This window comes from Piliocolobus tephrosceles, chromosome 13 (assembly GCF_002776525.5).
Source record: "Piliocolobus tephrosceles isolate RC106 chromosome 13, ASM277652v3, whole genome shotgun sequence".
In the NCBI taxonomy this organism is placed as follows: Eukaryota; Metazoa; Chordata; class Mammalia; order Primates; family Cercopithecidae; genus Piliocolobus; species Piliocolobus tephrosceles.
The window spans coordinates 46,012,145-46,026,855 of record NC_045446.1 but is presented as its reverse complement, the minus strand read 5'-3'; the positions used below and the strand labels follow the sequence as shown (position 1 = coordinate 46,026,855).

General features: G+C 40.0%; 1 protein-coding gene across 14 annotated transcripts in view; it reads right to left on the bottom strand.

The window, feature by feature from the left end:
• The window catches only part of HPS5 (HPS5 biogenesis of lysosomal organelles complex 2 subunit 2), a 46,090-nt gene that overhangs the window by 10,378 nt on the left and 21,001 nt on the right, over positions 1 to 14,711 (bottom strand). For all 14 annotated transcript variants that reach the window (XM_023230771.2, XM_023230763.2, XM_023230769.2 and 11 more), the window contains 8 exons: positions 12,762 to 12,850; positions 10,776 to 10,954; positions 9,494 to 9,652; positions 8,756 to 8,942; positions 7,963 to 8,086; positions 6,975 to 7,124; positions 4,816 to 4,893; positions 3,367 to 3,944 (listed from right to left, as the gene is read on the bottom strand). In XM_023230771.2, the coding sequence (XP_023086539.2) occupies positions 3,367 to 3,944; positions 4,816 to 4,893; positions 6,975 to 7,124; positions 7,963 to 8,086; positions 8,756 to 8,942; positions 9,494 to 9,652; positions 10,776 to 10,954; positions 12,762 to 12,850 (1,544 nt within the window). The remainder of the gene's footprint in view (positions 1 to 3,366; positions 3,945 to 4,815; positions 4,894 to 6,974; positions 7,125 to 7,962; positions 8,087 to 8,755; positions 8,943 to 9,493; positions 9,653 to 10,775; positions 10,955 to 12,761; positions 12,851 to 14,711) is intronic.

The window sequence follows — 14,711 nt, the reverse complement described above, 5'->3', positions numbered from 1 at the left end:
ACTCGGGAGGCTGAGGCAGGAGAATGGCATGAACCCGGGAGGCGGAGGTTGCAGTGAGCTGAGATCCAGCCACTGCACTCCAGCCTGGGCGACAGAGCAAGACTCCATCTCAAAAAAAAAAAAAAAAAAAAAAAAAAAAAAAAAAAAAAAAAAAAAAAACAAAAAAAAAAAAAAAAAAAAAAAAAAAAAAAAAAAAAAAAAAAAAAAACGTATGAATCTAAAGTAAAGTAGGTTTTTTTCCAAGTAGTTTTCTTTTTTTAGTTTTTTAGAAACAGAGTCTCATTCTGCTGCCCAGGCTGGAGTGCAGTAGCAATCACTGCAACCTTGAATTCCTGGCCGTGTGTGTGTGTGTGCAGCGACAGGGTCTTCCTACATTGCCTAGCTGCAATGCCTGTGCGCACACACACGCGCATGCATGTGTGGAGAGACAGGTCTTGCTACGTTGCCTAGATGCAATGCCTGGGTGTGTGCGCGTGTGTGTGTGTGTAGAGACAGTGTCTTGCAATGTTGTCTAGGCTGGTGTGTGTGTGTGTGTGTGTGTGTATGTGTATGTGTGTGTAGGCAGGGTCTTGCTACATTACATAGGCTGGTGCGTGTGTCTCTGTGTGTGTAGAGACAGGGTCTTGCTATGTTGCCTAGGCTGGGCAAGTAGTTTTCAATTGGCTCTGAAGGCAAATCCCAAATAACAGTTCCAAAAGCTGTTTCCTATAATTATAACATCATTAGAAGGGTGAGGGCTACTCACCAGGTTCTAAGAGCCAACATTCAATTTCTGATACATGTTTTTTTAAAAAAGTCATTTTTTTCCCAGTCTCATTGTTTCCTATTTGACTGTGTCAGGCAATAAGTCCTCTAAAGGAATTCAGAGGAGGATGCCATTCAGAGGTTTGGGGAAGCCTTATGACTGCATGCGAGCTAAACCAGACATATTCACTTAAACTCAAGTAAGCAGCCACATCACTCAAATTGCCCACCATGCTTCCTCTAGCCAGCACTGGTAGTAACAACTATCACTCTGGCTGACGGAGACTCTTTTCTGCTCTTCTGTGACTGGGTATGATCACATAATAGAGACAGATACAGTAAATTTACAATGAGAAATAATGTCACACATTTGTGAGGAGAAATAACTTGTTTCTTATTTTGCACAAAAGACAATCTACCTCAACTCAGAAAAAAAAATTGTATTATGCTTTTAACTGCTGTATTTGAATTAAAGCAGATCTGTAACTATAGATCCACATTTCTAGAAAGCTAAAATATCTTTCAGTTGACATAAAAACATTTCTCTATTCACTTTTGGTAATGAATGAAAAGTTTGCTTAAAGTCTAAATCAATTATTAGAAATACGGCATCTGTTATTCAAGCAGAATTTGGAATTAAGAAAATTCTCTTCTTCAAAAACATGGAACTATGGCTGCAGAAAGGGCAATGCATATAGTTTTTAGGGTATGAGAGCTGGTTTCTATTATATGTCAGGATGGCACATAGTGTGACCTTCAGCCAAGGTAGATACTGCTGGCTGTGCACCAAAGTTTCTGAGGCAGACATGTAAGCAAGTTCTTCCCCTATATTCATTCTTTTCCTCCTGGACAGATTACATTTCCCAGTTTATTTTACAATTAATTGGGGCCATATGACGGAATTTTCACCAATGGAAATGTATACAGAAGAGATGTAAGTCACTACCAGGCCAGGCCTGTAAGACACCACGTTCTACATGCTTTCCCCAGACATAGCAACCCAAACACAACCGCAACCCTTAAGGGAAGCTGGAGCTGAAAATAATGGAAGGAACTTGGAATGCTGGAATGCTGAATTACCACCTGGAAGACAGCTACCCACTAACCTGGAATATCTGTCCTGGACTGTTACATAAGCAAGAAACATACTTCTATTTAAGTCCGAGTTACTACATTATGAGATATTTATTACAGCAGTTTAGCCACCTAAGATCTCTCTCTGCCTCAGATTGCTTACCTATAAAATGAAATAACACCATCTACTCCAAAGATTATTGTAAGGATGAAATGAGACAATGCTGAAAAGTGTTTACCATAATATCTGCCACACAATAAGTACCCCATATAGTATTTCTGTATTAGTAAGTTACATGAGAGATTTTCTTCTTTTAATACATCTGCATTTACAAACATTTTACTTTAACCTCAACTTCCCCAGCACTGCTCTACCATTTTCTGCATGTCATTATGAGAGAAATAAAACTAATTTCTAGGGCCAGGCATGGTGGCTCACACCTATAATCCCAGCATTTTGGGAGGCCGGCCAAGGTGGGAAGACTGCTTTGAGGTCAGGATTTCAAGACCAACCTGGGCAACACAGTAAGACCCCATCCCTATAAAAAAAATGAAGAAATGAGCGGGTACAGTGGCACACGCCTATAATCCCACGATTCAGAAAACTGAGGCAGGAGGATTGCTTGAACCGAAGGGGTCAAGGCTACAGTGAGCCATGATCACACCATTGCATTCCAGCCTGGCCACAGAGTGAGACCTTGTCTCTAAAAATAAAAAATAGGGCCAGGCACAGTGGTTCATGCCTGTGATCTCAACACTTTGGGAGGCCAAGACAGGTGGATCACTTGAGGTCAGGTGTTTGAGATCAGCCTGGTCAACATGGCAAAACCCCGTCTCTACTAAAATATAAAAATTAGCCGGGCGTGGTGGTGCACGCCTGTAGTCCCAGCTACTTGGGAAGCTAAGGCAAGAGAATCTCTTAAACCCAGGAGGCAGAGGTTGCAGTGAGCCAAGATGGTGCCACTGCACTCTAGCCTGGGCAACAGATTGAAACTGTCTCAAAAAAAGTAAAATAAATAAAAATTTAAAAACTAATTTCTTATAATCCAGTTGTAAATGAAACCAATGTCTGAAAGAACTATTAAAAGTTAAAATGAGGCCAGGCATGGTGGCTCATGCCTGTAATCCCAACACTTTGGGAGGCCGAGGTGGGTGAATCACGAGGTCAGGAGATCGAGACCATCCTGGCTAACATGGTGAAACCCCATCTCTACTAAAACTACAAAAAAAATTAGCTGGGCATGGTGGCGGGCGCCTGTGGTCCCAGCTACTCAGGAGGCTGCGGCAGGAGAATGACGTGAACTCAGGAGGCGGAGCTTGCAGTAAGCCGAGATCGCGCCACAGCACTCCAGCCTGGGCGACTGAGCAAGACTCCGTCTCAAAAAAGAGAGAAAAAAAAAAAGTTAAAATGAATGGAAAACAGAATGAAGGGCTGACCAGAACAGATGTGATTTTCTACTTAAATCTTTTTTTTAAACCCCAAAATTCAAAACTGCTACTGCTTTTTTACACAAATTTCTATCTTTGATAAGGCGATCTGAGTATTACCTTTCAATCCTTCAATAAAAGTATCCCAAACAGAAGGGCTATTACTGTAACTAAGCTTGATACTCTCTTTTGCTCTTTTCAAGTCCAGGAGAAAAAAGTACTTCTTCAGGAACTGGCAAGCCAGAATTTCAGGAGAGTACTGTTGCAAAGTGTGGTCCGCATGTTCACTGGTGCTTTTGATCTTAGAATTCAATACATTCAACTCCAAACACAATGTTGTCAATTCAGCCAGGTCGTTCTGAAGACCACTTGCAATGGTGCATGGAGAACATATTTGAAACAGGTCATCCAGAGACTCCCTTGGACTCCTTACACATTCACATGGTGTTTTATCAACAGTTTCCTCATTGCCTAAAGAGTCTCTTTTTTCTTCTTCATTATCTTCATCTAATATTCCCTTTTTTGATTCATTAACTAATAGTACATCCTGGTTCGATTTCATGGATGAGTTGTCAGTATCTGAAATGCCTGAAAAGTCCTTCATGGCAAATGTTTTTTCTAAATATGAAAGCCACTCCTGTAAAACCATTCTCAGAGACTCGGATTCAAATAAAACCAGAGGGTCCTGTAGCTTGGTCCTATACAAGACAGACAAGCATGAAATTTGTTTCATGTGTTTTTCTTAAAACAAATTAATTCAAGTTAAATTAACCTAACCAATGTAACATACTCATCTGGAATAAATGTTACCTTTCAACTCTTTCAATAAAAACTTTCTCAACAAGATGACAAAACAGAGAACATAAACTTGGCAGTGTTTAGTAATCCCCCCCCCCTTTTTTTTTTGGAGATAGGGTCTTGTTTTGTCACCCAGGCTAGAGTGCAGTGGCACAAATATAGCTCACTGCAGGCTCAAGTGATTCTCCCGCCTCAGCCCCCTGAGTAGCTGGGAATACAGGCACATGCCACTACACCAAGCTACTTTTGGTATTTGGGGTTTCATCATGTTGCCCTGGATGGTCTCAAACTTCTGAGCTCAAGCGATCCACCCACCTCAGCCTTCCAAAATGCTAGGATTACAGTCATGAGGCACTGCGCCCAGCCTAATTCTTCAATTTCAATTCCAGATGAGGCTACCTCTGCCCCAAACTATCACAGGACCACTACTGATGGACTCAGAAAGTCATTCCCATTCTGGGCTTGTGTGAAGGCTGCTAATCTTCTCAGAAGTTTTACACACAAAGCTAGGAATACTGAAAGTCAAATACCAAAAAATTAACATGAAAAAAATCTTATTGCTGCCAAGAATGAAAACTTCAGTGCCTGGGTTTTTCCTATCAGTCCTAGAAAGGCAACTTGGACTTAATGAAAGGAAAGACCATTTATAACAACTTCTCTAATCAACTATATATTTCACATAAGGCCCATAAAAAAGTTACGATATGATGATTCACTTCATTTACTAAACTGCCTTGAGAAGTCACTATAAAGGTTTCTCATTATACTCACATTGCTTCCGCTGTTGCTACTTTAAGCTCCTGGAACCTGTCTTCTTCTGGTGGTGGACTAGTTACCTCTTTTTCCTCCCTAAGAAAATGTGAAAAATAAGAATAACATTCACAAGAGTTAGAGGGGATCTGAGTTTTTTTTTTGAGACAGGGTCTCACTGTTGCCCAGGCTGGAGTGCAGTGACGTGATCTCGGCTCATTGCAACTTCCGCCTCCTGGGTTCAAGCAATTCTCCCTGCCTCAGCCTCAGAGCTTTCTTAGACAAATATTTCTTTTTTTTTTTTTTTCTTTTTTTTGAGACGGAGTCATGCTCTGTCACCCAGGCTGGAGTGCAGTGGCGTGATCTCTGCTCATTGCAAGCTCTGCCTCCCGGGTTCACACCATTCTCCTGCCTCAGTCTCCTGAGTAGCTGGGACCACAGGCACCCGCCACTGTGCCCAGTTAATTTTGTTTTTGTGTTTTTAGTAGAGATGGGGTTTCACCATGTTAGCCAGGATGGTCTCGATCTCCTGACCTCGTGATCCTCCCGCCTCGGCCTCCCAAAGTGTTGGGATTACAGGCGTGAGCCACCGCACCCAGCCCTTAGACAAATATTTCTTACCCTTACTAAATGGCAAGTATTATACTCCTGTTACATCAGACGAACAGATGAATAGAAAAGGTGGTCCTTGGCCTCAAGGGGATAAGCTCCAGTAAGCTCTCATTAGAAAGAAAGGCATGCAAACAACTAAGCATAATTTAAAAGAAGAGTAAGTTGAATACCAAAGAGCAGCTCTTTAAAGAGCATTGTGATATGAAAGCAGAGAAGAAGAAATAATTTTTCTGAGTAGGGAAAGCGACAGATTCCTAAGGAGGTATTATTTGTGTTACAAAAAACGGTGGGAGAATACTCTGGAGAGAAGACATAGCATGAAGAAAGGTAGTGAGGTATCAGAGTACACACTTAGTTCTCTGATAGGAGTGAAATTTACAGCACTTAGAAAATGTGCCTGGAAGGTAGCTACGGTCAGATAGAAGGCTGCATTAAACGTCATGTCAAAAAATCTGTACTTTTTTTCTATAAACACATGGATTCACTAAGTTATTCTGAAGATTACAAATCTTTTATTTCATCTGGCTGTCCAGATACACTGGTCCCATGGGTTTCTCTCTTAATTCCTGGGTAAGTGCTGAATTTGCTTGCCTTTAATACCCAGATTCCCTGAACTGTAAGGCAGAAGCCAGAAAGACAAGATACTCCACACTATGCCCGATCGCCCGATCAAGGGCTCTGCTACAACTCTGCTACACAAGGACCAGGCCACCAGCATATCATGGGAAGGTACCTGATAGGACATCAATGCCAACTGTTTGATCAACAGTGTCTTCATTGCCTAACGAATCCCTTCTTTTCTTTTTCATTATCTCAATCTAATATTCTGTTTATTAGAGAATAAAGTATTATGTTACACAAGACAATTAGGATGAATATAAAAGGTAGTCCTTTTGCTATTGCTTGATGAGTCCTCGACTCATCAAATAATAGCACATTTTGGATCTTGCAGGCCAGAGAGCATCAGTGACATTCCCAAAGTCACATACTAGTCATAAGCAGAGCCAGGACAAGGTCTAGATCCTTGGTCATCCTACTCTTAATATAATACTCCTGTGAGATCCCAGAAGTTTGAAGAGATTATGGGGGAAGGAGGGGAGTTACGCAGGGGAAAGATGGAAGAGGTATTAAATTAAAACTCGGCTCTATAGATCTGCTTCAGGGTGATGTAATTTTTCAACACTTTGTGGAACTTCACAATTTTTATAAGCTACACAAACAATCTTCAATGAATGCGGATATACACGTGCCTTCTTGAAAAGGACATAGCCTATGGCACAGGTGTCCAATTTTTGGCTTCCCTGGGCCACACGGGAAGAATTGTCTGGGGCCACACATAAAATACACTAACATTAACAATAGCTGATGAGCTATTAAAAAAAAAGAAAAATCACAAAAAAACTCATGTTTTCAGAAACTCTACAAATTTGTGTTGGGCTGCATTCAAAGCGGTCCTGGAACACATGAGGCCCACGGGCCACAGGCTGCACAAGGTTGGTCTATGGCTTTCTTAAAACTGACAGCTGGATTCCCTAGAATGTATAGAGATTTGATGTCTAAGAGCTTACTCGGTGTCTTCATCCTTTGGGCAGGTATCTGAACTCCCATCCTCTTCACATGATTGCTCATCACCCCTGAGCTCTGGTCTCGCTTTCAGATCAGGGCTTGTGTGAAGAGTGCCAATCTTCTCAGTAGTTTTACGCACAAAGCTAGAAACACTAGAAGTCAAATACCAAAAAATTAACATGAATAAAAACCTATTACCGCCAAGAATGAAAACTCAGGTTTTCATTCTTGACTTTTCTGTGTTTCTATTAGTCCTAGGGAGGCAACTTGGACTTAGTAAAGACTGTTTATAGCAACTTCTCTGTTCAAATAATAGTATTTCACATAAGCCCCATATAAAACTTATAATATAATGATTCCCATTATTTACTAAATTGCCCTAAGAAACCAGTGTTTCAGGGCTAAAGAAAAGGTCTTTAACTCCAGCTGTATCTGTAATATTTCTATCAACTTGGGCAAAGCCATGTGATCATCAGCCCCATTCTGGTCACAGAACAACAAAGAATTGCTTCATGTAACTCAGCTGTTAACTAGTCACAATATAGCCTTCTTAAGCAAAATTTGTACCCAGTAAGACTCAGATACACAGTTAAGTAGCTGCACAAAGTCTTCTCTCTCAAACTCAAATGTCAACCCTGGTCCCATGGAGTAGCTAGAAAGAATTCTGAAAAGACTCCAAGTCTGAGCCCAAACTGACCATTAGAAAGGATCAACTAAAGAATAATGATACATGGAAACTATTCCCATCAGAGATTTTTTGATTTTTGATCTCTTGAGGGTGGGGACACCTACATCTGTAACAACTCAAATACCAGCTACTAAAACAGAGGGAAACTAGATTCCCCAAGGTAAATGAGAAGTTAATAGCTTCATATGACAAGTTATATGGAAAACAAGAGACTTCCTTTTTCTCATTTTCCATTCTCTCTCTAATGTGACAACTGAAGTAAGATCAGAAATGGAATTAAATGACAAGACTAATTGGTTTACCTTTCTTTGACAGCCTGAAGAGACACAAGAGGAGATGGAGAACGAAATGGTAATGGAATGCCGAAGGGGAGAAAAGTTTCATTCTTATCTGTCTCAAACATCATTGGAGCATGAGAAACATTGTCTAATGAATGGAATCAGGAAAAAAAGAAACAAAATCTAATCATGTGGGAGTTGTTTTAATCTTCAAAAAAATTCTGAAATGAACAAACCGAAAGAAATGAAGGATTCAATACCAAAATCACAATTGACCCAGAAACAAATGAGTGAAACACAGGTTTACAAAATGCACGGGATGGTCCACATAAAACAGAGGCAGGTACCTTCATTTGCCTACTAACCCTGAGTCCCCATAAGTCAAAAGGGGAGTTTAGGGTCTCTATTATTCTCTTCTCAATAGTTCAGCCATAGGAATACTCGCACATCGAAAAAGGAAGGCAATGACCCCCAAAACTGCAGTAATTTTTCATTCCTGATGAAAAATAATTTGGTTAGTCAGGATAAAATCTTCCCACTCTTTTGGTTAATGACCTTTGTTTCATAATCTTTCCAGCATTTTGATGCATGATCAAAAATAGGCCCTAATGTTAGTCCAAACATGAGGGGAAAAAATACTAAACATAAACCAACTCTTCTAGTAGGCAGCGTATCTGTAGATCTGGATGGAAAGTTCTATCAACATGTTAAAAATTAACACTTCAGAGAACTTCTGTGCACAAGATAATCCTGGTAACAAGAGCTTGTGGAAAATAATGGCTTCACATCAGGAACCAACAACAGACATATTCATCACCTTCATTTCCATGTGAGCCACAGCACTGATCTGGCAGGTCCTCTTCCTGCTGTGAGGTGAATTCTTTAAATCTCTCATCTTCTGAGAGGGTTTGGCTATGAAGGGAGCAAGAGTCTTCATCTGACTGACTGCCTCTTCTACTACTAATGATACGATAAATACCAGAGTCCAAGATGCTGAAACTTTCCTAAAAATTAAATTCCAAAAAAAAAAGTAAAAATTTCCTTTATAACATTAATATAACGTCTGCAAAGAAATACCAACACTCAAGTGGAAAGTTAATAACAACCATTTGGCTTATTAGAACAAACTGATGAGCAAGGCTTAGGCGCCTGGCAGCTGGGTCACTCCGTGTGCCAGTGGCATCAGCTGCCATATTTCTCCAGCTTGTCTTCATAAAGCATGGTAGTGAGAATGGGGATTAAATGAGATAATCCAGAGCTGCATTCAGACTCAAATTAGCATGAAGCACCTGAAATCACATATTAGAGCAACGTAACTTATGCTGGGAGCTATATGTGTACATCAGGGAACAGAAAATAATAAACAATGACAAAACAAAATGTGGCTCCAAGACACACCTAAATGGAGGCTTCACAGAGCTGGGCCGGTAGCTGAACAAAAGTTCACCCCTTCCCACCAAAAAATCTAAATGGAAAGGACAACAAATTTGGGGATCCTAGAGGTAAATAAGAACAACCGAAGGTGGAAAAATCCTTTAAAGGTGAGAATACTTACATGTGATGAAATTGAGCTTCTTCTACTGCTACAAGCTGAATCCAAAGGTTCAAATTTTAAGATCAATTCTTCCAGTTGAGAAATTAGATCATTGTAGGTGCCATGGTCCAGCTGAGATTTCAAATGCTCCAATTTATCTGCAGTCAAAGTTTTTCTTGCCTAATAAAAGAATATTACAATGGAATAGCTATTTGTAGGTAAATCTATATTCAAATGGCCGATATATTGAAAGAGGTCTAGGCCGGGCGTGGTGGCTCACGCCTGTAATCCCAGCACTTTGGGAGGCCAAGGTGGGCAGATTCCCTGAGGTCAGGAATTAGAGACCAGCCTGGCCAACATGGTGAAACCCCGTCTCTACTAAAAATACAAAAATTAGCTGGGCATGGTGGCAGGCGCCTATAATCCCAGCTACTCGGGAGGCTGAGGCAGGAGAATCGCTTGAACCTGGGAGGCGGACATTGCAGTGAGCCGAGATCAACCCATTGCACTCCACTCCAGCCTGAGGGACAACAGCGAGATTTCATCTCAAAAAAAAAAAAAAAAAAAAAAGAAGGAAGAAAGAAAGAAAGAAAAGAAAAGGAAAGGAAAGAAAGAAAGAAAGAGGTCTAATATAGAACATAAAACTTCAATGGTGCTTTAAAAAGGCTTAGCAAGCTAGAGAAAGATTTAATGAGAATTTTCTTAGGAATTAAGAATTTAAGGCCATGTGCGGTGGCTGACACCTGTAATCCCACACTTTGGGAGGCCAAGGTGGGTGGATCACGAGGTCAGGAGTTCGAGACCAGCCTGGCCAACATGGTGAAACCCCGTCTCTACTAAAAATACAAAAAAAATCAGCTAGGCGTGACAAGTGCCTGTAGTCGCAGCTACTCAGGAGACTGAGACATGCGAATTGCTTGAACCCAGGAGGCAGAGGTTGCAGTGAGCTGAGATTGCGCCACTGCACTCCAGCCTGGGTGACAGAGCAAGACTCTGTCTCACAATAACAATAATAATAATTTAATTACAATTTACCATATACACAATTATCCCCCTTAAAAACAAGTTCTGAAACAAATAAATTTATATGTAAATTTGATATTTTAAATGAAAATTGTACCCTATTTCTTACCCTCTATTCACCCCTAGATATATCTATCATGCTTTCCCTGGGCATGTATTGCTGTATCTGTAGGTCATACAGACAGGGCTAATAAAATCAAGCAACCTTGTAACACAATCTTGCAAGCTAGGATAGTTTCACCAACCCATGGCAAAGATGTCTCGGTAAACTCTGACTCACTCTGCTGGCAATGACAGAATTTTGGAAAAGACAGCAGGTGCGAGCAGCCAGGTTCCATAGGCCTCTTCTTAGCAGGCGTTCCACACAGCGCTCCACAGATATCAGGGAGAGATGTGAGACCTTCCCATTTAGGTGCAAACAGAACAATTCATTCTTACAGACAGCCACATCCTGAATATCTACAAAAACCACAGGTGTGAACATACAAAACATTAACCAAATATCCCTTACAGTTTTAAAAGGGTTGAAATTATTCTAATAAATTCATTTCTTATGTAGGGTTTGGCTTGACTGAATTTCATCTCTATTTTTGTACTTGCAGTTCAATGAAGAAATCATATTTTAGAAACTATTCTAAAACGATCAAGAATAAAAGATGTGAAGAAAGAACTGTATCTCTCTGACCTAAAGTCTTATGTTTTAAAATGCTGTTTTCTGTGAAAAGGAATTGGGACATTAAAAGAGGATAATCTACATTAGAGGCCAGACTATAAGGTTCCTGAGCGTTACAACCTGGTCCTCAATGAATGGATTTTAACACAGTATGTAAATCAATATACAGTTAATGAGAAAATATCTGCCTTCAAGAAAATATCTGTCTCGGCAGAGTATCCTGAAGGGACTTAAACGACTAGTTTTCAAGGGACATACTTAAGAAATTTAAGCCACAAGAAAATCACTGTTGATGAGACCAGTAAGTAATGATTTCTTTCTCTCTCTTCTTTTTTGGTTTTTACAAAAGTAGAAAAAGAAACAAAAAGTCAACATATACTCTCTACTGAGCAGCAATGGTAAAAAAGCTAGATTTCCCCCACTTCTGGTTTTAACCCAAAGAATACAGAGATTGAGTTTCTGTCTCAGTCACATATGATGGCTGTTGCTCCCACAAGAACAATCTGAACGCCAAACTATAAAGATACAAAATGGGAGTCAAAGCAAGACTTCTGGTAGGGACAAAGACTCAGCGCAACAGAGGGACAAATAACCTGTTTGTTCCTTTTCAGCAGTTACTAATGAAAATTACACTTAAAATTACTCATGAAAACTGGAGGACATCATGTTAAGTGAAATAAGCCAGGAACAGAAAGTTAAAGACTACATGTTCTCATTTATATGCAGAAGCTAGAAAAAATGATCTCACAGAAGTAAAAAAGCAGAACAGAGGTGACGAGATTCTGGCAAGGGTAAGAGGAAGGAGGAGACAGGGAAAAGACTTGTTAAAGGATACAAAATCACAGCTAGATAGAAGGAATAAGTTCTACTGTTCCATAGCATTGTAGGATGACTATAGTTAATAACAATGTATGTTTTCAAAGAGCTAGAAGAATAATGAATGTTCCCAACACAAAGAGCTAATAAATGTCTAAGATGATAGATATGCTAACCACCCTGATCTGATCAGGGTACACTATACACTGCATGGATCGAAACATCACTATGTACCCCGTAAATATGTACAATTATTATGTGTCAATTAAAAAATAAATAAAATTACTCACGAAAAAATAAAATAGCTGAATACAAATTCCCTTACAATGGGAAACATCTACGGTCAATCTTTAAAAGAAACGTGACTGGACGCAGTAGCTCACACCTGTAATCATACACGCTTGTAATCCCAGAACTTTACGAGGCCAAGGCCGGCAGATCACCTGAGGTCAGGGGTTTGAGACCAGCCTGGCCAACATGGTGAAACTCCTTCTCTACTAAAAGTACAAAAATTAGCCAGGTGTGGTGGTACGTGCCTGTAATCCCAGCTATTCAGGAGGTTGAGGCAGGAGAATCACTTGAACCCAGGAGGCGGAGGTTGCTGTGAGCCAAGATCGCACCAGTGCACTCCAGCCTGGGTGACAGAGCAAGACTTGGTCTCAAAAAAAAAAAAAAAATCCTATTTTTCTACTTCTTAAATTACAAGAGAATGCTCCTACAATAATCAAATTTTCATAAGGATGAGATTAAAAATTACATAAAGAAAAATATAATTACCTTTGACTTCACTCCAAAGAAGAACTTGAACATTCTGAGGAATGAAAATATAAATTCCTCTTTCTGTCCAAGTCAGCACACAATGCTCACTGCAAGAGAATAATAAGTCAAGAGAATTCGAGTGTGCTAGGACACAAAAGTTCATAATTCCCTGAATTCAGATCCTTGTATTAGCTATTAAAGTAAAATCAGACTGTACAAAGAAAACACAAGAGTGATCCAGCTAATCGAGTCCTAACAATTCCTTTCTGTCTGTAACAACAGTCCACTAATAAATAGCGTAAAATGATGCCAAATTGGGAAAATTCAGACATATATACTAGATATTTTCCAGAAAAAGAAAAGGGTCAGCTAGGCGCAGTGGCTCTCACCTGTAGTCCCAGCACTTTGGGAGGCCAAGGTGGGTGGATCACTTGAGGTCAGGAGTTTGAGACTAGCCTGGCCAACATGGTGAAACCCTGTCTCTACTAAAAATACAAAAATTAGCCAGGCATGGTGGCATGTGCCTGTAATCCCAGCTACTTGGGAGGCTGAGGCACGAGAATCACTTGAAACCGGGAGGTGCAGGTTGCAGTGAGCCAAGATCGTGCCACTGCACTCCAGCCTGGGTGATAGGGCAAGACTCTGTCAAGAAAGAAAAAGAAAGGAAAGGAAGGAAAGGGAAGAAAGGGAAGAAAAGAAAGGGAAGAAAGGGAAGAAAGGGAGAAAGGGAGAAAGGGAGAAAGAAAGAAAGAAAGAAAGAAAGAAAGAAAGAAAGAAAGAAAGAGAGAGAGAGAGAGAGAGAGAGAGAAAGAAAGAAAGAGAAAGAAAGAGAAAAAGAGAGAGAGAAAGAAAAGAAAAGAAAAAGAAAAAGAAAAAGAAAAGAAAGAAAGAAAAGAAAGACAGACAGACTGGTATTTGGAAAAAGAAAAGCTTAGGTACCTTTACCTGACGTTTGTTAAAGCAGCTGAACTTTCCATACTGGACATGATAGGGGCACATTTAAATCAAAGATTAACATCTTACTGCCAATCATTACTCTAGTGAGCCACTTTTAGGAACAGTAATATTTTGATGTTGTTAGTTGTGTGTGGGCAACAAAAGGCTGAGTACTCCTGGTCATCAATGTGCCAGGAGCTTTATTAAAGGCTCTGTCTATATTACCTAACTTTGTAGAAGCCAATCAAGGTAGATATACTATTCTTATTTTATTAAAAAGAGAAAAAGCTAAGGCTCAGAGAGATAAAATAATATGCCAAAGACCATTCAGCATGAAATGTAGAAGAGTCAGAATTTACACCAAGGATAGTCTGGCTCCAAAACCTGGACTTTTTTCCTATGTAACACAGAATCTACTTCCTCCTCCACTTATCTTCACTAACCTACCCACTGTTATCTGGAATCCTAACTATTCCACTTGTCTGAATACTCAAAAAGTCACAGATTCCCAAACTGCCAAACCCAATAACCCTTCATCACTTCCCATTTTCTTAACCCCAAGCAGAAGACTTCTTGAACCTCACCTCCTGGGGCTCTAGGACACTGCATTTTCTTGGTTCTCTTTCTCTCCAGTTCTCTGGTACTCTCTCTACTCATCTTTTTCTATACTTACTCATATACATTTATCTCATATATTTCATTTACTCTCTCAAGGCTGCTACTATTTATTTTTTATAAACCACTGGTATATACCACTGGTATATTAAAAAAAATCTCCACTTCCTAATGCTGGTCAGGACATTCTCCAACTTACAATGTTCTTAATCTAGCCACCTCTCAAGGATCAGAAGTTCTACTTCCCTCTGAAATCCTCCCTTACAGCCCACAGCACTCACCCTATTTCTTGCACTCAACCTATTTCTTACACTCTGCTTATATGGCACTAAATCATGTACTGCACTGTCACAACTCTTCCTATTGTTGTTAAACTTTTTGGAGAAATAAATCACATCTCTCCAATAAATTATAATC